This window comes from Polypterus senegalus, chromosome 12, assembly GCF_016835505.1.
Source record: "Polypterus senegalus isolate Bchr_013 chromosome 12, ASM1683550v1, whole genome shotgun sequence".
Classification (NCBI taxonomy): domain Eukaryota; kingdom Metazoa; phylum Chordata; class Cladistia; order Polypteriformes; family Polypteridae; genus Polypterus; species Polypterus senegalus.
In genome coordinates, this window is record NC_053165.1 from 154328525 (window position 1) to 154352162 (window position 23638).

Below are 23638 nucleotides of genomic sequence, written 5' to 3' on the forward strand. Positions count from 1 at the left end.
AGGAGCACAGCTAGTGGTGAAGAGAAAGAAAGAGGATGAGAACTAGGAATGCTCAAGTCATTGTGCAGTGCGCCATTACTTGTGCAATGGAACCTCGGGTCACGACCGTAATTCGTTCCAAACCCGATTTGGTCGTAACCCAAAGTAATTTTCCCCATAGGATTGTATGTAAATACAATTAATCCGTTCCGGACCGTACAAACTGTATGTAATTATATTTTTTTAAAGATTTTTAAGCACAAAAATAGTTAATTATACAATAGACTGCACAGTGTAATCTATACTAATAAAAGGCAAAGCCCTCACTGACTCACTGACTCATCACTAATTCTCCAACTTCCCGTGTAGGTAGAAGGCTGAAATTTGTCAGGCTCATTCCTTACAGCTTACTTACAAAAGTTGGGCAGGTTTCATTTCGAAATTCTACGCCTAATGGTCATAACTGGAAGCTATTTTTTTCCATATAATGTAATGGAGTTGAGCTCGATGGCCGTGGGGGGCGGAGTTTCGTGTGACATCATCACGCCACCCACATAATCACGTGAACTGACTGTCAACGCAGTACGTAGAAAACCAGGAAGACCTCCAAAAAGCGCTGAAGAAAACATACATTATATAATTGAGAAGGCAGCGAAACAATAAGAAGCGAATGAGTGACACATACAACCATATTCATGAGTGCTGCTACTTCGGAAACAAAGCACGGTGTAAACCTAAACTTTAAATTAAGTTCACAGACAGGCTGCCGCTGGCGTTTCACATGCCCACAGGTAATGCGGGATACAAGTTTAATGAGAGGACGCAGGATATAAACGAGAGTTTTGATCACTTTGCAACTAAGTTAAAATTGTAGGTGAAGGGCTGTGCTTATGCAAATTCCGAGAGACTGTGTTTGTGGGGGATTGACAGTTAAGGCGGGGGGGAGTCACGTCATCATCTCCCCTCCCATTCATCTCATTTGGCTCTGAGCTGAGCTCTGCAGCTAACGCCGTCTTCCGAAGCAACTTTGTCAGACTGCCACCAAATACTCACAGAAAAATCCACAAGTTAATACACACGCTGTCTCTAGAGTTTCTCCACACTCTGAATCCTCCAGGCACTACTTACAAAAGGTTACATTGACAATCGTGTTACGTTATTTTTAAAATCTTTCCTTTTCTTCTCGATTAATTTTACCCTCGTACCCCCTTGGTTTGAGAAGAAGTATGAAAAAATATGAGGTTAACACCTCACACACACTTAACGCACACAGAAAAACAGATCACCAATTCAAGCTTTATGAATAATCAATTCGCCGTCAATAATTGTTTTGGTAAAGCCATACTCAGTGTAATCCTCCTTCCATTTTATAATTTTTCCGCCACTAGCCATGATTAAATGAACGGTAAAAAAGTAAGAGCGAAGCGAGGGTGATTTACTGAGGCAGGCATATATATGACAGCAACACTCATGACAATGTCAATCATGTTACGTTATTATTAAAATGTTTCCTTTTCTTTTTCATTACTTCTTTAACACACTACTTCTCGCTGCTGAGGCGCTGGTATTTTGCTATATATATATATATATATATATATGAATGACCTCCAAAGAGCGCTCAGACTTTTGATCAAGTGAACGTGTCTGCAAAAAGTGGCGTCTCCTGCCCAGCAAAAGTCGAGCAGCCAGCGCGCGTGCATAGCTGTGCCGGCCTTTGAGACGCAGACTGTGCTTCTGCCTTAAGTCAAAGTGAGCACTTTTAATTTTTTTCATCCTCCCCCTGAGCTATAGCCCAGACAAGTGCAAACACGGACCCCTTTTCTACACCGCGGCAAACTAATATTAAGGCGATTCGCACTTTCTTTTGCACGTATACGATTATGAGGTCGTCAGCTCGGATTATGAAGACACGCACAGTGGAGGACTGACAGTGCCATCACAGCTGATTAATGGCAGGGACGTCTCACCAGTCTACACAAGACCCACCGCGACTGTCCCCAAAAGGCGATCATAACGTCAACAAACACATCTCTATACTATATAAAAGAAAAAGGCAACTTTCCTTTCTTTACACCTTTTTCCTTTTATGCCAAACCAAAGCCTTTCTCTCTTAACACTGCAGAGGACACAAAACTAATTTTCTTTAAATGCCGGTAAGGCACATTACCAAAGGCACAAATTTGAACGTTCACATAGAAAATGTAATTTCTATACCACAGCCGTTGAGTAGCGCCTTTCAAAAGGGATCAACCACCGAGAGATGATCCATATACAGTGGTGTGCAAAACTATTTGCCCCCTTCCTGATTTCTTATTCTTTTGCATGTTTGTCACACAAAATGTTTCTGATCATCAAACACATTTAACCATTAGTCAAATATAACACAAGTAAACACAAAATGCAGTTTTTAAATGATGGTTTTATTATTTAGGGAGAAAAAATCCAAACCTACATGGCCCTGTGTGAAAAAGTAATTGCCCCCTGAACCTAATAACTGGTTGGGCCACCCTTAGCAGCAATAACTGCAATCAAGCGTTTGCGATAACTTGCAATGAGTCTTTTACAGCGCTCTGGAGGAATTTTGGCCCACTCATCTTTGCAGAATTGTTGTAATTCAGCTTTATTTGAGGGTTTTCTAGCATGAAGCGCCTTTTTAAGGTCATGCCATAGCATCTCAATTGGATTCAGGTCAGGACTTTGACTAGGCCACTCCAAAGTCTTCATTTTGTTTTTCTTCAGCCATTCAGAGGTGGATTTGCTGGTGTGTTTTGGGTCATTGTCCTGTTGCAGCACCCAAGATCGCTTCAGCTTGAGTTGACGAACAGATGGCCGGACATTCTCCTTCAGGATTTTTTGGTAGACAGTAGAATTCATGGTTCCATCTATCACAGCAAGCCTTCCAGGTCCTGTAGCACAAAACAACCCCAGACCATCACACTACCACCACCATATTTTACTGTTGGTATGATGTTCTTTTCTGAAATGCTGTGTTCCTTTTACGCCAGATGTAAAGGGACATTTGCTTTCTAAAAAGTTCAACTTTTGTCTCATCAGTCCACAAGGTATTTTCCCAAAAGTCTTGGCAATCATTGAGATATTTCTTAGCAAAATTGAGACGAGCCCTAATGTTCTTTTTGCTTAACAGTGGTTTGCGTCTTGGAAATCTGCCATGCAGGCCGTTTTTGCCCAGTCTCTTTCTTATGGTGGAGTCGTGAACACTGACCTTAATTGAGGCAAGTGAGGCCTGCAGTTCTTTAGACGTTGTCCTGGGGTCTTTGTGACCTCTCGGATGAGTCGTCTCTGCGCTCTTGGGGTAATTTTGGTCGGCCAGCCACTCCTGGGAAGGTTCACCACTGTTCCATGTTTTTGCCATTTGTGAATAATGGCTCTCACTGTGGTTCACTGGAGTCCCAAAGCTTTAGAAATGGCTTTATAACCTTTACCAGACTGATAGATCTCAATTACTTCTGTTCTCATTTGTTCCTGAATTTCTTTGGATCTTGGCATGATGTCTAGCTTTTGAGGTGCTTTTGGTCTACTTCTCTGTGTCAGGCAGCTCCTATTTAAGTGATTTCTTGATTGAAACAGGTGTGGCAGTAATCAGGCCTGGGGGTGGCTATGGAAATTTAACTCAGGTGTGATACACCACAGTTAGGTTATTTTTTAACAAGGGGGCAATTACTTTTTCACACAGGGCCATGTAGGTTTGGATTTTTTCTCCCTAAATAATAAAAACCATCATTTAAAAACTGCATTTTGTGTTTACTTGTGTTATATTTGACTAATGGTTAAATGTGTTTGATGATCAGAAACATTTTGTGTGACAAAAATGCAAAAGACTAAGAAATCAGGAAGGGGGCAAATAGTTTTGCACACCACTGTACGTTTTAGCTGCTGTTAGTACTACTTACCTGTTATGTTACACCGTCCTTACAATGTAGTTTAGCCGAAACCACTCCAGTAGTGCTCAATGTACCTGTACTTCTTAAAACATTAAAGTTTTACTGTTTAATAACTTATAAACTATATTTTATTATTTTTCCCTTGCACTCAGTGACCAAAGCTATATACACACATATAGACACATACATATCTTCATATCTACATATCTATATACATATCTACATATACACATATATATATACATACCTATCTACATTGTATATATACACACACACACACACACATATATAATTTGTGTGTGTGTATGTATGTGTGTGTGTATATATGATGTAGATAGGTATGTATATATATATGTGTATATGTAGATATGTATATAGATATGTAGATATGAAGATATGTATGTATATATATATATATATATATATATATATATATATATATATATATATATATATATATATATATATATATATATATATATGTAGACTCAAACCCATTATGACAGCAGCAATCCAAGCTGTGAGAAAACACTAAAAAGGAGTCGTGTCAGACGTCGTGGTACATTTTCTGATGCAGCTACCGAAAACAACTTCGTGACGCTGCCGCCAAATACACAAAACAATTACTTTGACAATCATGTTACATTATTTTTAAAATGTTTCCTTTTCTTTTCATAACTTCTTTAACACACAACATCGCATAAGCGCGGGTATTTTGCTATATACATATATATATATATATATATATATATATATATATATCACAGCGACACTCATAACAGTGACAAAACAATTACATTAACAATCATGTTACGTTTTTTTTTTTTAAATGTTCCCTTTTCTTTTTCATAACTTCTTTAACACACTACTTCTCCGCTGCGAAGCGCGTGTATTTTGCTAGTAGTAAACTAAATGTAAAAAACATTGAATAACACTGAGAAAACCTTGAACAGAGAAAACGAACATTGCAGGAGTTCATGCTACAGCCTTATGAACTGCTCGCTGTAAACACTTTTTTTTAATGAGTTTTAAGCACAGGGAAAAAAATTAACATTTGAAAAATCCATAATTTATACAAAAACTAACCAAAAACAACCAAGAAAACTAATCTTGCATGAGCAAAGTGAAATAATCGGTCTCAGTATTTCAAAAATCGCTAAATGTTTGATGTTAACGCACAGTGCTAAGGAGTGGTGGTCTGAGGCTAAGGATCTGCGCTGGTATCCAGAAAGTTGCCAGTTCAAATCCCCATTACTGCCAAAGATCAGGGATCCTCTGCTCTGCTGGGCCCTTGACCTGCAATTGCTCCAGGGGCGCTGTACAATGGCTGACCCTGCACTCTGACCTCCAAAGGGGTATGTGAAAACTAACAAATTCCTAATACAAGTAATTGTATAAGGCAAAATAAAGCAAAGCTCGACAGAACAATCTCAGAAAACATGTTAGAGAACTTCAAAAATGTATTTGCACTGGGTGGTGGCTCTGAGGCTAGGGATGCACTGGCAATTGGAAGGTTGCTGGGTCGAATCCCGTAAATGCCATTGGGCCCTTGAGCAAGGCCCTTAACCTACAATTGCTGAGCGCTAGGAGTAGTGAGAAAAGCGCTATATAAATGCAAATAATTTATGTATTTATTTACTCCTGCCTTAACCGGGTTACTCACCTCACCTCATCGTGTCTTTGTGTAGACGCACGCACTGCTTGTTTATTGCCTACCTGCTGTATGTGACATCCCTCCTCTGACCTTATCAGTTCTAGAATGCCCTGCCCCCATCATGTGACTTCTGCATCATCGGTATTGCTTGGCAACAACCAGAGAGGGGAGGGGCCAGAGAGAAAAAAAAATATGACACCAAAAGGGAGGGGTCGGGGACAGGGCCCAGCCCATTCCTGCCCTGAAATGCAAATTAGAGGACTGCGCCTATTCCTGACAATATTGGACAGGGAGCCATTGCAGTCGAGCCCCTTGAGCAGTAAAGTGTTTTCTTACGATTGGTCTTTCAGGTGGCAGCAATTTGAACGTGCTGCAGTCTGTTGAGCGGTCAAGCAGGAAGACCATTAAAAATAAATGGAGGCATGACAGAATAAAGGAGGAAGGTTCCGACTGTAGCAGTGTTATACAGTATTTGATTTAAAGTCATCCTGGTTGCTTTGACATGTGATTTTTCAAAAGAGCTGTCTAGCAGGACTTCGAGGCTGGAGATCAGAAACATCTGCAAGAGGGGATGGCCAAAAATGATTGGTAAGTTGTCCGAGTAGGTTGGAGTGTGTGTGTTCTGTGTGTAATGGAACCAGTAGACTATTCCAGGAACTGTACTTGCATCTTAATGGGTGAAAAAGTGTTAACCATACACCAAGCCATGAACTGGCAGGCACTACAGAGCATGACACCTCGGTCTCCGAAACCGTCTTACTTTTTGATCTTCCAAAATGCTGTGTGGTAGCAGCAATGCCAGGCGGTATGGCATACTTACAAAAGTACTGGAATTTAAATCATAAGGGTGCTGACGCAACTACTGTGTGGCCCTTACCAAGTCTCTAATCCTGCTGTGATTAATGGTGTCAGGCTGAGGTGGGCTGTGATCTTCCTGACAGCATTGGGGGCAAGGCAGGACATATCCTAGAAAGGGGCCCAGTCCAATACAGACATGCAGATGACTGAATGGAGATGATGAGTATCTATAGGACTGGACTCGGACTGCTGGAACCATCAGGCAGCAGTAACAACCACTGCATTACCATACGTCCCAGTTAAATATATACAATAATCATAATAACAACAAAAATAATATAGCAATGATAATGTTACTCTATATACAAATGTGTCACCTGTTGCCACTTGACAAAAAGAAAGGCAGTCAAGTGTCAAAAACATGAAAACTGATGATACAAATTAAAGCTAGCAGAATTCTTTAAAAACTGGAAATATTACCTGAACAGGATATGGACACATCTGTGTGAAGCAATAATTTGGTGGTGGAGATGACAGGCAGATTTGTTTTTCCTCAAAAACTGGTGCTGGAACTGTAATCCATTTTTAGCAGGGTCTGCATTTTCCTACAAAAGTGTAAAGAAGCTTTGGTCAGTGGAAATATAACATAATAACTGGTTAAGGAGGCTAGTCTTACAGTATAAAACATGGCCTTTGTTCCCTTTTGCTGTGCAAACACAAAGTACAAAGGTGTTATAGCTGAAGATTTTCTCGTTTTCAGATACAGCTCTCCGTGGTAAATAGCACTGATTATTCATTGGTTTTACTTTAAAGTTATGTCATTGAATACACAAAGCAATCCGGTTGATAAGGAGACCTCACCTCACTAAAACACGACAGAAATGCACAGAGGCGTGTGACCGAGTGGATGACGGGTCATGAGGGGCTCACTGTGTTCTCACTTAACAAACCGGAGCTTCAATTCAATATACTTGTGATCTGTAAGTCACTTTGCATAAAACCTTCCTCTGCATTAGCTGTTCTCAAAGTGTGGCCCATGGATCAGCTGTGGTTGTGAGTGCGAGGCAAGTAGTCCACTAGGTGACAGTCGCTGTGTCTGAGCAGAGTGATGTGACATGTTAGTCAAATAAGTACCTACTTAACAAATTTATTTATACATTAATAAAAATGAGGGTGCCTAACCTTTCACACACTAAGTGATCTTCCCCGCTGTAAGGACCAGGGAAAATGGCCATTCGGAGAACTTTAACTTCTGATTCACCCCTATGCATTACGATGTTCTTCACGTATAGCAAAATCTCTCTCAGCCTAAATTTCTTCCAATTTTCAGTCTCATAATGTAATTATATAGATAGATAGATAGATAGATAGATATGAAGGGCACTATATGATAGATAGATAGATAGATAGATAGATAGATAGATAGATAGATAGATATGAAAATAGGACAGACAGACAGACAGATGTGAAAGGCACTATATAATAGATAGATTGAGAGATCTAAAACCTTATTTGTCCCCAGGGAGAAATTTGGCTTTTTACTGAAGATCTTCAAATAGATAAATACATAAATACACACACATATATATATATATATTATATATATACTATATATACTGTATATATATATATATATATATATATATATATATATATATATATATATATACACTGTGAGTGGAAAAACACACAAAATGTTTTCATCACATCTTCAACAATAGTCGGCCGATTTTGATAAAATTTGGAACATTGTATAAACTTGTGAGTAATTAATACAACTGTTGTTGGAAACATATTACATACACTTTGTATCAAACATTAAGTAAATCAGCCGACTATTGTTGAAGATGTGATGAAAAACATTTTGGTGTGTTTTTCCACTCACAGTGTATATATATATTGTCACAGACTTTTATAAAGATGTGGTTTCCGACTGGTGGTGTCCAGGCAAGTCTCACTATATATATATATATATATATATATACACACATACATATACATACTAGGAGGCTCTGCCCCCTGCTCGCTTCGCTCAGCCACCCTCGAGTTTGGTTTACCAGATATACAATTTAAAGAGATTTTTATTTTCATGGAATTGTTACATATGCATTATTTTCAATTTTACTTTAAAACTTTTGTAAACCAACACTGTACTTGTCCTTTATTTCCGGCCCCGGGCGTGGTTACATCTCTTTCTCGCAGGACATATAAATGCTGCTCGCGTTGTGAAGGGGGGGCAGCTGAACGCATGCTAAGGAGTTCCAGTCAGATCATCTGCTGGCTTGTTGCTCCTGGCGAGTTGTGTTTTCTGTTTGTCGTGGTTTGCGTCGATCATTTCAAAGCCTGTACAGCAGCTGCCCTTTTGCCAATTTGCGTCTCTGCCGCTCGCGTTGTGAAATTGGGGTTTGAATGCACGCTAAGGAGAAGCGGTCGGATCATCTGCTGGCTTCCTGGTGCTGCTGCTTCTGGCGAGCTGCGTGTTCTGCTTGTCGCTTGTCGTTGTTTTAAGAGCTGGGAGCACATGATGTCCGTCTGCCAAAAGCCTTCCAACAACTGCTTGGTTAGATGTCCGTGAACTTGTTTAAAATGTTGTCTCACTGCCTTGTCTCGCGGGACGTCAAATTGCAATCTCTTGGCACCAAGAATCATGTTTAAGGTCCCCACGAGACGCTTCGTGGCCAATTTCTTTCATCTCGCTGGCCTTTAAAGTGTCTTCCAAGAAGATCACGTCTCGTCTCCCTTCCACCAAGATTTTTTTTTATAACAGATAGATAGATATATATCATGTAGTAGTTTTAAGGCTCTAGTGAATGTAGTTACCCACCAAGCCTGGGGTTGGTGCTGTTATCTGATCCTATCTCTCTCTTTCGACTGACAGCCCTCCTATCACTAACATCATTTCCTGTGCCCATCCTCTTTGCCCCGCCCCTTCCAGCCTTCTAGCCTCATAAGCCCTTACCTAGTCCAGGTCTGTTTTGGACTCGTGTCTGCAGTTAATTGCGTGTTTGTTTTCCTCAAATGTTTCAGATTATAAGGGGTCACGAAGGTGGTGCCCCAGCTCTTTATCTGTGTTCCTTGTATCATTTTTAAATATACATACACATAATATGGTCTGAACGCCCACCAAATGTTTATGTTTTTGATAGAAATTTGTGTTTTTTTATATCAAGGTACCATAAAATGGATTTAAAAATGAAACCCAAGACATTGCACTGGCTCCAGCCTGGGACATTGAAACACAAATCCTCCAATGTTTGATTTAAAAGTTTGTATCTCCGTGTTGTAAAACTCACAGAGTATTTATAACAGGGATTTACAACTTCTAGCCGCTGGTGGCCCATTGTATCTCGGACTTTGAAAAAGTAGCGCTCTGTCTCAAACACTTTGAGGACTACTGATCTAAATAAGTGCATTGAAATGATTTGACACAATTGTGTATTCAGTGTCAAGGTAAACGTTATTATCACAGAATGGGAAATGCTGCCATTCCACCACATGGCACACTCACACCTACACCAGGCCAATTTAAAATCAATATTGTAACTCGTTCTTCATATCTTTAGGGTGTCGAAGGAAAACCATAATAACTCCACAAAGACACAGGGAGAATGTTTACACTCTATAAACCGGCAAATCTAATCTTGAATTCAGGCACTAACTGCTGAGCCACTCTGGAGTAGTTAGCACTGCAGCAAATCCTTTGCTGGTAATGGAAGAACAATTAAAATTTGGCCTGCTTCAGGTCCTTGTGCTAATATAAGGTGACAATAGTGACTCTGTGTTATATGCAGCTGTGACAGCAGGGTTGTCATTGGGCCACTCAGAATGACACCAAACACATTACCTTTTAATAATTTGCCTTTATATTACACATTTGGACTAACTGGCATGACGTTACAATTCCAAAGCTGACTTTGATTCTTAAAGTGCTTTGACTTCCACTCGGCGTCTTGTTGAGTTTCCACTCAGCCTAAAGGTTTAACAGTTCGGGACTTTACGGGAAGAAGCCGCTGTATTTTAACTCGTTTTTCCGAGGCTTGTGTCCCCATCTCTGCTGCTGTTTCTGTTTTCATCTGCTTTGTATTGTGGTTAAGGCACTTGAATGTAAACCATATGGCTGCTGGCGTAGTCCCTGCCAGAGACTCACTGTGTGACCTGCTGCTGCTCCACTTGCTGGATATAAAAATAAAAAATGATACTGCAGGGGTGAAGTTTGTTATGGAGATGCACTTTATTGAATAAACGTTCGGATGCATGTTACTGTGAGATGGACGGATTCTCACGAGTGATGATGGCGGCCATCGTGTTTGACGTCTTTGTAAGGCACTTCGATAGCTACAGCATAAGTAGTAAACAAAATGTGCAACTGAAATAAATGTTGCTGCTGGCGAACATCTTTTTATTTATTCCTTTTTTAAAGGCTAACACTATCTCTGAACAAATGAGGGTTTTCGGTGCTGATTTTGTAACTGATCACAAAAAAAACGGGCTGTAGGTGCTTTCTGATGTGTGGATTAGGAATCTCTCATATTTCATATCCATTTACTATTTCACACAATCACATGGGGGCTGAAATCTCTACTGGCCGCAGCAGGTGCCAACCCTGGATGTAATGCCAGTCCGGAGTAGTGAATCCGATACCAGGCCTTCTCCTGCTAAGTGTAGTTGTGCGGTGCTGTTGCCTAGAAAGGGCCTATTCAATATTACAATTTTTTTTAATGTAAAACTAGGGGGCTTTGCCCCCTTCTCGCTTCACTTGTCAACCCCCCAGCCTGCGCTACGCGCCAGCCACTTCACGTCTCTGCCGCTCGCGTATGTGGATTTCACTTTCACCAAACAACAAATCTTTTAATTCTCACGGATACGCTTCTTCATTGGGGAGAAACACTACTTCTCCCTGATGGCAACACGAATTAGACGATCTACAAGTCTCCGACTTAAAGTTTAATTCTGAACAGCATATTCGATCTCTTTTCGCTGTTCTGTTATTTCACCGAGTAAAAATTTCCATTTGTTTGCACTAATGCGATCTTCAATATATTTTCTTGAGACTTTCAAATTTTATTACTTTCATTATCTCTAACCTGTACCATGTGTATCGTGCCAACGTTTTTGAATTCTTCACAGCTTTCTACTTTGTCACCTACTCTTTGTCTTTTATTTCCAGTCCCGGGAGTGAAAGTATCTCTCAGAAAAAGTCTCGTCTCATCCCAGGATTCTTTTTTATTAAAATAGAGAGATAACATCAAGTCGAGTTTTGAAAGTCCCTGAAGTTTTACTGTCTACCACACGACTTGGTCACTTACTCCAAGTGTCTGTGGTTCTCTGTGTAAAGAACAACTTCCTAACGTTTGTGTGAAACTTCCCCTTAACAAGTTTCCAGCTCTGTCCCCGTGTTCTTGATGAACTCACTTGAAATTCACCATCTTGATCCATTGGACTAATTCCCTTCATCATTTTAAATACTTCAGTCAGGTCTCCTCTTAATCTCCTTGTAGACGATCTACAAGTCTCCGACTTAAACTTTAAAGCCATACAATATCTACATACTTCTGTCATATCACCTATGTCCATACTGTATATTCGATTTCTTTTCGCTGTTCTGTTATTTCACCGAGTCACAATTTCCGTTTGTTTGCGCTAATGTGATCTTTACTGTCATTTTTTGATACTTTCGAATTTTAGTACTGTCATATATAGTGCTTTGAGTACTAAGAAAAGCGCTATATAAATGTAATGAATTATTATTATTATTATCTCTAGCCTGCTCTGCATGTGTATTGCACCGTTTTTGAACCTCTTTACGACGTTCTACTTTGTCTTCTACTCTTTGTCATTTCCGTTTGTTTGCGCTAATGCAATCTTTACTGTCATTTTTTGAGACTTTCAAATTTTAGTACTATCATAATCTCTAGCCTGCTCTGCATGTGTATCGCGCCAACGTTTTTGAACCTCTTTACGACATTCTACTTTGTCTTCTACTCTTTGTCTTTTATTTCCGACCCTGCTTGGAGCCGAGAGCGCAGGAACTGTGTCTGACAATAGCATTCACACGATGGAGAAGTGAGTGGATTGTTGGCATGGTTGGAAATGTCTGAAAGGATTGCAGCACTTGTCAAAATCTCTTGGCAAAAAGTCTCAAAATTATCTCTCACGGGAGTTGAAATTATTGTCTGAGGATTTTCTTTTATAATGGAGTGAAATAAACTTTAAAGTCTGGTAGAAAGAAAGCCGCACTGCAGATGGCGCCGAGGAGATCTCCGAAGTCCAAAGCAGACGACCTCAAGCTGTACAATGAAATGATGCGGCAGGTCAAGTAGGCCTCCCTACGAGCACTGTGGCAACACAGGCAGGACAAAAAGCCAAGTACTTCATCAATACAATACAATACAATTTATTTTTTGTGTAGCCCAAAACCACACAAGAAGTGCCGCAATGGGCTTTAGCAGGCCCTGCCTTTTGACAGACCCCCAGCCTTGACTCTCTAAGAAAACAAGAAAAACACCCTTGTAGGGAGAAAAATGGAAGAAACCCTGGGAAAGGCAATTTAAAGAAAGACCCCTTTCCAGGTAGGTTGGGCATGCAGTGGGTGACAAAAAGAAGGGGAGTCAATACAATACACAGAACAGAAGTAATCCACAAAACAGTATAATAGTGTGATAGAAATATGATGAGTACAGAGCCGAATTAACAGTAGATGATATCACGATACGATTTGGATTTGTTCAGAGTCCTAGACAGCTCGGCCATCAAGCTGCCTCCCCCTATTGGCCATTCCACAGCTGAGTCAGCGCTGAGCCAGCCAATCAGATGAAAGGACCCCTCTACCACAGACGACTTTATCTTAGGCAGGCAGAACAACTTGGCAGGTGGGCAGTGGCACCAAGTGCCACACTTGAGTACCGAGAAGAGAAGCCAGCGCCACAGCTGAAGAGTGGGCCAACAAGAGGACTTTGATGGACTGCCCATGCAGCTGGCATCACCCAGGTTTTCTGTACAGGAGGAGTGAAGCTGCGGGTGCAGGTGACGCAAGATATTATTCAAATAATGTGCAGAGAATTGAAATGTCGCTAAGACCGGGGTTGGGGGGTCACTCTTGTCCAGTCTGATCAGACTGGCAGAGGTGGGCTGAAAGTGCCAGTACAAGCGGCCTAGAGCAATCATGTCGGGAGTGTTAGGAGTAACACGAGAGCTGTGGCGTATACTGAGAACACGGAGACAGGACACTCTGGCCACGTGTCAGACGTCAAGAGCCACCGGCGACATGATTCTTGATGATTCAATGCTTCTGCTGTTCAAGATGAAAATAAAGAAAAATCAGACAAATTAAAAATAAATAAATAAGTCTACGCTTTGTATAATAGAAAAATGTAAAATTATTAATTATTATAAGGGTGGTGCAGTAGCAGTAGGGAGACCAGGAGTCACATCCTGGGGCCCGGAGATGACATGGCTCACTGTGTCTGCGTGGTTTTCCTCCCACAATCCAAAGACATGCAGGATAAGTGGACTGGCGTCCTTGTGTGTGTGTGTGTGTGTGTGTGTGTGTGTGTGTGTGTGAGGCAGGCAGAGTGACCCTCTATGATGGCCCACTTTCAGCCTTTTGCCCAATCCTTGGCTCCTGGAACCCTGACATGGATCGTGAAACTTCTAAAACCGACTTACTGAACTCCGTCCACGGTGGGCTACAGTGCCTGCAAAGCCCCCCCAATGCACCACACATACATCTTCTAACTTGTTATCTACTAGCAAGTCTGCTATTTAAAATAAAAAGAAGCTGGCTCCTTAAACATCCGGTCTCTTGTAGTTATTGCCATGTTGCATCATTTAGCAAGAAAAGCTCCTGCCTCGCCGACCATCAGACAATTATGTCTTCTATTGTATTCAACCAAACAGAAAAGTCTATCATCTGTCTATTAACAGAAGAACGGGGGGGCTTTGTGTTGGGAGGCCTCAAAAACAAGCATGTCTCTCGGCTAACGATGCGGGAAGGTCACCCAACCCTGCAGGGAGTGTCTGCTCTGCTTACCGCAGCTGGATTTCATTAGTTGTCAGCAGCAAATGTACATTGGTGGAGCTCGGAGCCTTTGATTTAGAGAGCGTCCCCTCTTTGAACAGCACATGCAGCTGGGCCATTTTTAAATCTCCACACTTTTGGCTGGCTGAAGCTTTCCTTACTTTCCGGTTTAAAGCTATCAGCATTGAGTTGTGCCAGTCAGAGTCTGCTGCAAATCCTCAACCCCAAAACCTCATGTGTGCTGGCAGTGGACCCTGTGATAGACTTGAAGTCTTTATAGTGTGAATTTGAGCAATCAGGGTGAGAACAGGCCATCGATTCCAGCAATGCTCACCAGTCCTCTCCACTTAATTCTTCTAAAATAACATCAAGTCGAGTTTTGAGGTTCCCTAAAGTCCTCCTGTCTATCACGCCACTTGGTCACTTATTCCAAGTGTCTGTGGGTCTCTGTGTGAAGCAAAACGTCCTAATGTTTGTGCGAAATTAACCATTAACAAGTCTCCAACTGTGTCACCGTGTTCTTGATGAACTCATTTTAATTTCATCGTCTTGATCCACTGCACTGATTCCCTTCATCATTTTAAAGACTTCAGTCAGGTCTCCTCTTCATCTCCTGTAAAGGCTCAGCTCTTTTAATCTTTGCTCATAACTCATCCTCTGTAGCCCTGAATCAGCCTCGTCGTTCTTCTCTGGACTTTCTTCTGTGCTGTTATGTCCTTTTTGTAGTCTGGAGACCCAAACTACACACTCAGTACTCCAGACGAGGCCTCACCAGTGTGTTATAAAGCATTAATTGGACGTGTAGTCCACACATCAGGTCTCCTCTTCATCTCCTTTTCCTTAAGCTGAGAAGGTTCAGCTCTTCTAATCTTTCCTCATAACTCATCAGACCTCCTATTGTGTTTTCAAGCCTTACATTTTGACTTGCTATGTGTTATACTTTATATTTACTGACATTCAATTTCATCCCCTGTAGCCCTGAACCATCCACGTCGCTCTACTCTGGACTTTCTCCTGTGCTGTTATGTCCTTTTTGTAGCCTGGAGACCCAAACTACACACTCGGTACTTCTGACGAGGCCTCACCAGTGTGTTATAAAGCTTAAGCAGAACCTCCTGTGACTTGTCTGGCCTACACATTGTCACGCACATGCGATTAGGGGGCAGCCAGAAGGACCAATGGAGCACGAAAACTCACCGGACGGGAATATAAGACAGCATACTAACGCTTCACTCCTTTATTCATCAGAAAGACCAAAGAACAGATGAATCCCGATACGTGAAGTCTCCGGTAAAAGACGAGCACGGACAAGGAAGGCCTTCCCCAAGTGACGACTTCAACCCGGTCGCCCTCTGATGACATCATCTCCGTCACATCCCATCCACGTCATTGCAGCTCTATACCAATTTCCGCTCCATCCGCCATAAAAACCAGCTGTCTTTCCAGGATCATTGCCGAATGTATATGCTAATTCTTACACTCTGTACAGAAAAAGCTAACATTCTGGTTCACCTACAGTATATGGGGACGGTCCCCCAACCCTTAATCTGTCTCACTGGTCTTTTTATCACAACATTTAGATGCCAAGTAAGACTGCGCCCCAAACCCCAGTGATGGAGATCAGAACAAGCTTATTTTAGACAAGTCTCCATCAGAAGCGAGTCTTTAAATGAGATCTGACAGATTCCAGCAGTGGAGCTTCACAAAAGGACCTCGGCGGTGAACCAGAGCTCACCTAGCGTTCAGAGCAGGTTAGGGTTTAGGGAAAGATGGTGGGGTTCCAATGGGCTCTGTCCACATCACTAAAATTTCAGCTATTTGCTTCTGGTCCCATGGGTACCCAGGGATGCACAGACCATCACCACTAATTTTGTGTACCGATGCCCCCTCAAGTGTTTACCCTGTTTACACAGGTGTGTGTGTTTTTATGTGGAAGTCAGATCCTCTCAGCTAAGTTTTTCCTTGCCTGTTAAATTACTGAAGGGTTAGGGTTCATGAGTTCATGGATCTCAGTGGTCTAGCAGGCAGGTTGGACAGATATGAAAGGTGCTATATAATAGAAATGAATGGAACATTGAGATAGAGAGAGACTGAGTGACGGTCGAAATGTTATATGGCACCATTGGCACAATACACCTTCAAGTGACTGCTGTGTGGAGGGATTTATTTAAAATAAAACCCTTTGCTTTGAACCCAGGACTCGTCTGTTCATTCATGTTTGTGATCACACATCGATAGATTCAAAAGGCACCGTATAATAACATAAGATATGAACTGCCCAATTAAACACACATGCGAGTAAAAGTCACTATAATGATATGAACAATGCAATTCGATAATCTAGATAAACTAAAAATAAATTGATTATAGAAATAAAACACACAAGATGCACAGATATGGCAGGAACTATATAAGATGTAGATGTCACATGGGCTGGACGGGCATCCCAACCAGAAGAGGGGACAGTTCCTTACCCGGACGGGAGGCTCCTAATAGGCAGATAGGCATCCCGGCCAAGAAGGAGAAAGGGATCAGACCCGGAAGGAAGGACCAAAAGGGATGAATGGACAGCCCACTAAAAAGAGATGATGTCGCTGGGTTTTTTTTTTTTTAACTCTCCCAGCAATGCTAGATGGCAGCAGCCCTGGATGTCAGTGCCGCAGGAAGACAAGCTCCCTGTTATAATGGACTTTCACTTGACCCAGAAGTGCTTCCATCGGGCAATCGCCCAGGCACCGAAAGTACTCCCAGGTAATAATAAAAGGGGCCGCACTTCCTTTTCCAGGCGAGTCGGAGCTGGGAGGGCGTGGAGTAACACTCGAATGGTGGAGGGCAGTGTGGTAGTGGCGGTGAGAGAAGGCTATTGTGGAGAGATGTCTTTGTGCTTCCTGCAACTTTGTGGAACCTTCCATTATTTGATCCTGGGACTCACTGTGCGTTCGCGTTTGGGGCTCGCTGATGCCCCTGGTTCCATCACAAAGATAAAATAGACATTTACTTCTGCTGTGCACCGGACGCCCCTGCATGATTCTAGCTCTAAGCCACCATTTAGGAGAAGCGGAGATTATGGTAATGCATGGAGAGATGAAGGGATTTCACGCTGCTCATTCTCTTGCCAAAACGACTTAAGATCATGTGCAGAGTAAACCTTTCTTCTCTTGTGGTGGATTATTCATTTATTACCGCAGTTGAAAGAACTCATCCTTCAAATTTCATACGCAGTTTAAACCCATATTTAGGATTTGAATTAGCCTGCCCGGCCGTCTCTGAAATGAAGTGCAAATATGAGGGAAGCTTTCAGTGACTTCACTGACGGGACTCTGCATTTCAAAGTCCATCTGAAACACCAAAACCACTTTACTTGCTGGGGTCCGCTTAGGGTTTCAGCTTCTAAGAAATTCTTCAAAAAGATGTATTTGACGAAAAGTGAGAATAATAAAAGCTATTACAACATTAGAACAATGCAGATGCGGACAGGCCAATAAAGGCCCAATAAAGCTTACCTGCCCTGTCCACTTAATTCTTCTAAAACTAGGGGGCTTCGCTCGCCAACCCACTCCAACCTCCGAATCCCCTGGCCTCCTCCCCGCAAACCCGCCGCTCGCCTATGTGGATTTCACTTTCACCAAACAACAAATCTTTTAATTCTCACGGATAGGCCTCTTCATTGGGAAGAAACACTACTTCTGCCTAATGGCAACACGAATTAGACGATCTACAAGTCTCCGACTTAAAGTTTAATTCTGAACAGTATATTCGATCTCTTTTCGCTGTTCTGTTATTTCACCGAGTAAAAATTTCCATTTGTTTGCACTAATGCGATCTTCAATATCTTTTCTTGAGACTTTCAAATTTTAGTACTTTCATTATCTCTAACCTGTTCTGCATGTGTATCGTGCCAGCGTTTTTGAATTCTTCACAGCTTTCTACTTTGTCACCTACTCTTTGTCTTTTATTTCCAGCCCCGGGAGTGAAAGTATCTCTCAGAAAAAGTCTCGTCTCATCCCAGGATTCTTTTTTATTAAAATAGAGAGATAACATCAAGTCGAGTTTTGAAAGTCCCTGAAGTCTTACTGTCTACCACACGACTTGGTCACTTACTCCAAGTGTCTGTGGTTCTCTGTGTAAAGAACAACTTCCTAACGTTTGTGTGAAACTTCCCCTTAACAAGTTTCCAGCTGTGTCCCCGTGTTCTTGATGAACTCACTTGAAATTCACCATCTTGATCCATTGGACTAATTCCCTTCATCATTTTAAATACTTCAGTCAGGTCTCCTCTTAATCTCCTCTAAAGGCTCAGCTCTTTTCACTTCCCTCATCGTTCATCCCCTGTAGCCCCGAATCAGCCTTGTTGCTCTTCTCTGGCACTGCTATGTCTTTCTGTAGCTTGAAGACCAAAACTGCACCCAGGACTCCAGATGAGGCCTCACCAGTGTGTTATAAAGCTTGAGCAGAACCTCCCGTGACTTGCCTGACATTCTGTTAGCTGTCTTGATTACGTCTCTCCACTGTCTTAAGGCGCTTTTCCACTGCATAGTATGGCACAGCATGGTTCAGTACAGCTCACCTTGGTTCGGCTCAGTTCGGCTCGGTTTGCGTTTCGACTGCAGTTTAGTACCGCTTTAGAGTGGGCGGGATTATTCCCATGTCGTTATAGTTGCGCCGCCTCTACTGCCGTGACACCGTGGAACTTTTACAACAACACGCAGACAACGACAACGCGTAAGGGTAAGCATCTAAAAAAGCACATCACTAGCTAACTTTTATCACTGTTGCAAAGCATAAAATGAACTTAACTGCCAGTGTAACATTAAAATGCTGATTCTGTATATTACAGATCTTCCACATTTTGCAAAAAAGTCGCCGCAACAGACCATCTGTTTGGACATTTAACAGTGCCTCAGAGTGGTGGGATGTGATTGTTCCCGGTTTTACAAACACTTAGTGGCTGGAGAACTTTCAAATGTCTGAAGAAACATTCATCCACTTATGCAACAAACTGCGTCCAGCGATGGAGAGACGGGACACAAACTTCCGCGTGTGTGTACTTAAAAGAAAAGAATAGCCAGTGAGGCAGTAATGACGATTTTCTCCGGCCAATCAGTGACCAGCAGAGTTTACACGCCACGCTTTGGTAACGGTTCGGCACGCTTGGAACCTCGGCTGAGGTGGTACTAAAAAAAAGGACCAGGTACCAGGTACTGTTCCCAGTGGAAAACCCCCCAAAAGTGAGCTGAACTGAACCGTGTCGTGCCGTACTATGCAGTGGAAAAGCGCCATTAATGTAGACCGTGATGAGTACATGAGAAGTCCCAAGTAGTTCTCTCTTGAGCAGAACCTCCTGTGGCTTGTACTCCACACATCAAGGCTCTATATAATCTGACATTCTATTAGCCTTCTTAATGTCTTCTGAACATGTCTGCCAGTAGATTGTGTCGAGGTCACTATGACTCCTAAGTCCTTCTCATAAGGCGTACTTTCAGTTTTCAGACCTCCCATTGTGTATTCAAACCTCACATTTTTACTTCCTTTGTGTAATTCTTTACATTTACTGACATTAAATTTCATCTGCCACAAATCAGCCCAGGCCTGTATGCTCTCCAAGTCCATCTGTGATGATTCAATAGATTTGAAATTATCTGCCAATCCTCCTATCTTGGTATCATCTGCACACTTAACCAGCTTGTTACGAATACACCCATCCCTTTACATATATTAAAAATAACAGCAGCCCTACCACTAGCTGACAGACGAGATTAGACAGGAGTCCCCGTGGACTGTGATGTTTGCTGATGACATTGTGATCTGTAGTGATAGTGGGGAGCAGGTCGAGGAGACCCTGGAGAGGTGGAGATCTGCTCTAGAGAGGAGAGGAATGAAGGTCAGTAGGACCACCACGACAGAATACATGTGCATGAATGAGAGGGAGGTCAGTGGAGTGGTGAGGATGCAGGGAGTAGAGCTGGCGAAGGTGGATGAGTTTAAATACTTGGGATCAACAGTACAGAGGAATGGGGATTGTGGAAGAGAAGTGAAGAAGAGAGTGCAGGCAGGGTGGAGAAGAGTGTCAGGAGTGATTTGTGACAGATGGGTATCAACAAGAGTGAAAGAGAAGGTCTACAGGATGGTAGTGAGACCAGCTATGTTATATAGACTGGAGATGATGGCACTGACCAGAAAGCAGGAGACAGAACTGGAGGTGGCAGAGTTAAAGATGCTAAGATTTGCATTGGGTGTGACAAAGATGGATAGGATTAGAGATGAAGACATTAGATGGTCAGCTCAAGTTGGACAGACAGGCGAGATTGCATTGGTTTGGACATGTGCAGAGGAGAGATGCTGGGTATATTGGGAGAAGGGTGCCGAGGATAGAGATGTCAGGCAGGAGGAGAAGAGGAAGGCCTAAGAGAAGGTTTATGGATGTGGTGAGAGAGGACATGCAGGTGATGAGTGTAACAGAACAAGATGCAGAGGACAGAAAGATATGGAAGAAGATGATCTACTGTGGTGACCCCTAACGGGAGCAGCCGAAAGAAGAAGAAGAAGATTGATTTTCTGATCACTATGCGAGACCCCCTTCATTAAAGTACAATTCACCTTCTTCAGCTTCCTTTGCCCCCAGGCATTCCTCTCCACTCCACCCCATACTTCCTGTGACAGAAGAGGAGGTACAAAGACATTTCAGAAAACAGAATATTAGGAAAGTGGTCGGCCCTGATGGAGTCTCACCTGGTACTCTCCAAGACACTGTGCAGACCACTTAGCACCCATCTTCACTGGAAAAGCTCCAGACTGCTTTAAGGGTAGCGACTACTATTCCCGTTCCCAAGAAGGATAAAATCTCTAAACTTAATGACTATAGGCCAGTTGCTTTGACCTCCCATGGTTATGAAAATATTCAAACATCTTATGCTTTCCTACCTAACATCCATCCACTTGACCCACTTCTGTACATCAAGTTTCATCTCCCACAAATCTGTATGCTGCCCAAGTCCCTCTGTGATGATTCAATGGTTTCTCTCTACCAATCCTCCTACCTTGGTGTCATCTGCAAACTTAACCAGCTTGTTACTTACTGTACAGTATATTCCAATTCATTTATATATATTAAAAATAGCAACCGCTGGATTACTGGTTCTCTGATCACTGTGCCCCAAAGTGTTACTTGTCTGGCGACACTTGAGAAGAGCAGCTGTATTGTTAAGTATGCACCACTGCGTTGCCTACAGCAATTGTGAAGAACAGCAAATCAGCAACTATTGTTTGGGTGGGAGGATGCAGTGTGAACAGAAACGCTGCATCTTGATAAAATATTTGTAAAAGGACCCAACAAAATAATGGAAAAAAAAAAAAAGTTGAGTAGTGATTTCCAAAAGGGAGCTGTCTGTCTGCCCTCCCACACTGAGAGTTAGAAATGCTATCAAGAGGACACGATGACAGACAGAGCACTAGAAGGGTGAAATGGCAAACAGTTTACCACTACAGTCCCGTCCTCCCCTTCTGATGGGAAGCCACACACACACACACGGCCACTCCAGCTAGCGATGCCCAATTTGTTTCCTGATTCCCCTGCCCTAAGCTGATGTCTCCTGTGATTAGAAATACCCAGAGCTGACCCCTGGCTTCACGTTGCCCTGTCACAGTACTAAGCAGAGCTTCATCAGTCTCACAGACAGACACTTGTCACCAACACGCTGCCCTTTCTTTCTTAGGTGAGCAGATTGTCATTACTAAGTCGCCAAGAGCCACACCACCTGCACGTCACCTGAAGCTAACTGTGTTTTTGTGCCCAGCCAGTACTTAGATGGGAGACCAACTTGGGTCACTGTGGCCAGCAGGGAGTGCTTACCCTGTGGTCTGCATGTGGAGGCCGTAATGCAGTGATGGGGGACACTGTGCTGTAAAAACGGTCACCAACCTTCAGATGAGACATAACATCGAGGTCCCAACTTTCTGTGGTCATAAAAGCTTCCCTGGGTTAAATTAAAAAAAAAAAAAACAGTAGGGGGCACCCTGATGTTTCCCACCATGGTCTTGTCCATTAAAGGCCCCTTAATCATCCCCTGTCTCTAATTGGCTGTCTCTCTCAGCCCCTTCACCAACTAACAGCTATGGTGTGATGAGTGTACGGGTGCAAAAAATAAATGTCTGCCTTTGCATCAGCCAGGTGGATGCTGCCCATTGGTGGTGGTTGCAATGGCTCTCTTACTGTCCATCTAAAGCGGTTTGAGTGTCTGGAAAAGCGCTACATAAATGGAACGGTCTATCTCTATAAATATTGAAGTCTAAATTCAGACCTGGATGATAACCAGGGGCTGCCAGTTCTACATTCCTGACTTTAACTAAACATTCTTCCATGCACTGACCCCATTCCTCCATCTTTTTGCACCAACCCAATAAAAGTGCTGATGTGAATGGACCTGCCCTGCAAAAGCCCCCTTTATACAGTTCAGCATTTAACAGTGTTTCCCGATCAAGGCTGGTCACCGCACTCCTAGATTTGGGGGCTTAGTGACAGCCTCTGTAACTGGATTTTGCACCGTCCTAGACCTAGCCTGCCCGGACTGGCAGCACCACTACCACCTCCATGTTGATCCTAAATAATCTGATGAGCCAAGCTGCCTGCTGTGAATGCAGGCCTGCAACTGCCCAAGATTTGCTAATGGCACTACCATCGCTAACAATGATGAGATGACTACAGACAGGAGACGTGCCCCCCCTCACCCCCCCTTAACTCTTTGAGGGCTGAATATTATTTCCCAAAAAATCTGTTATCTGAAAAGCACACAAAACAATGTGCAAAAAAAAATGTCTGTTGCTGTGTGCTGTGAGTTTCTGTTTGGCGTGTCTGACAGCAGCGGCTGCGCAGGGGTGGCTCGATGGCCAGCAGAAATGCGTGGTGGGCCGGCTGCCTGGCTATCTTTTGCATGGCAGGTGGGTGGCGGTGGCAGGCGCAGTGCGACCCAATCTGGTTTGAACCTCTTGGCATCCCAGGCAAACGTTACTGTAGGTGCAAATGTGTTTAGCACCACGGTCAGCTAGTGCTGGCACCTCCCTTTCCTTTTCAATCTCCATCTCTGGATCTCTGACATCAAAATCGGAGTCCGACGGGTCAGAGTCCAATTCAGTGGTAATGCGCAAAATGTCATCCATTGAGCATTCGATTTGGTCTCTTACCAAATGTCAATTCCATTTTAGAGGTTGTTTGTTCTTCACTCCTCATGCAAATTAACAAAGCAAACTTTTCTTGCAGCAAAGAGAGGCAAATTAAAACAGAGCGGGGAGTTT

At 42.7% G+C, this 23638-nt stretch overlaps 1 protein-coding gene across 5 annotated transcripts in view; it reads right to left on the bottom strand.

Moving 5' to 3' along the window:
* s1pr2 (sphingosine-1-phosphate receptor 2) overlaps window positions 1-23638 on the bottom strand; it is a 246929-nt gene that overhangs the window by 145091 nt on the left and 78200 nt on the right. For 4 of the 5 annotated variants that reach the window (XM_039770367.1, XM_039770372.1, XM_039770366.1 and 1 more), the window contains exon 2: window positions 6814-6938. In XM_039770367.1, the coding sequence (XP_039626301.1) occupies window positions 6814-6938 (125 nt within the window). Of the gene's footprint in view, window positions 1-6813; window positions 6939-23638 lie in introns of those variants that run through there. The other variant, XM_039770370.1, reaches the window with a different exon arrangement.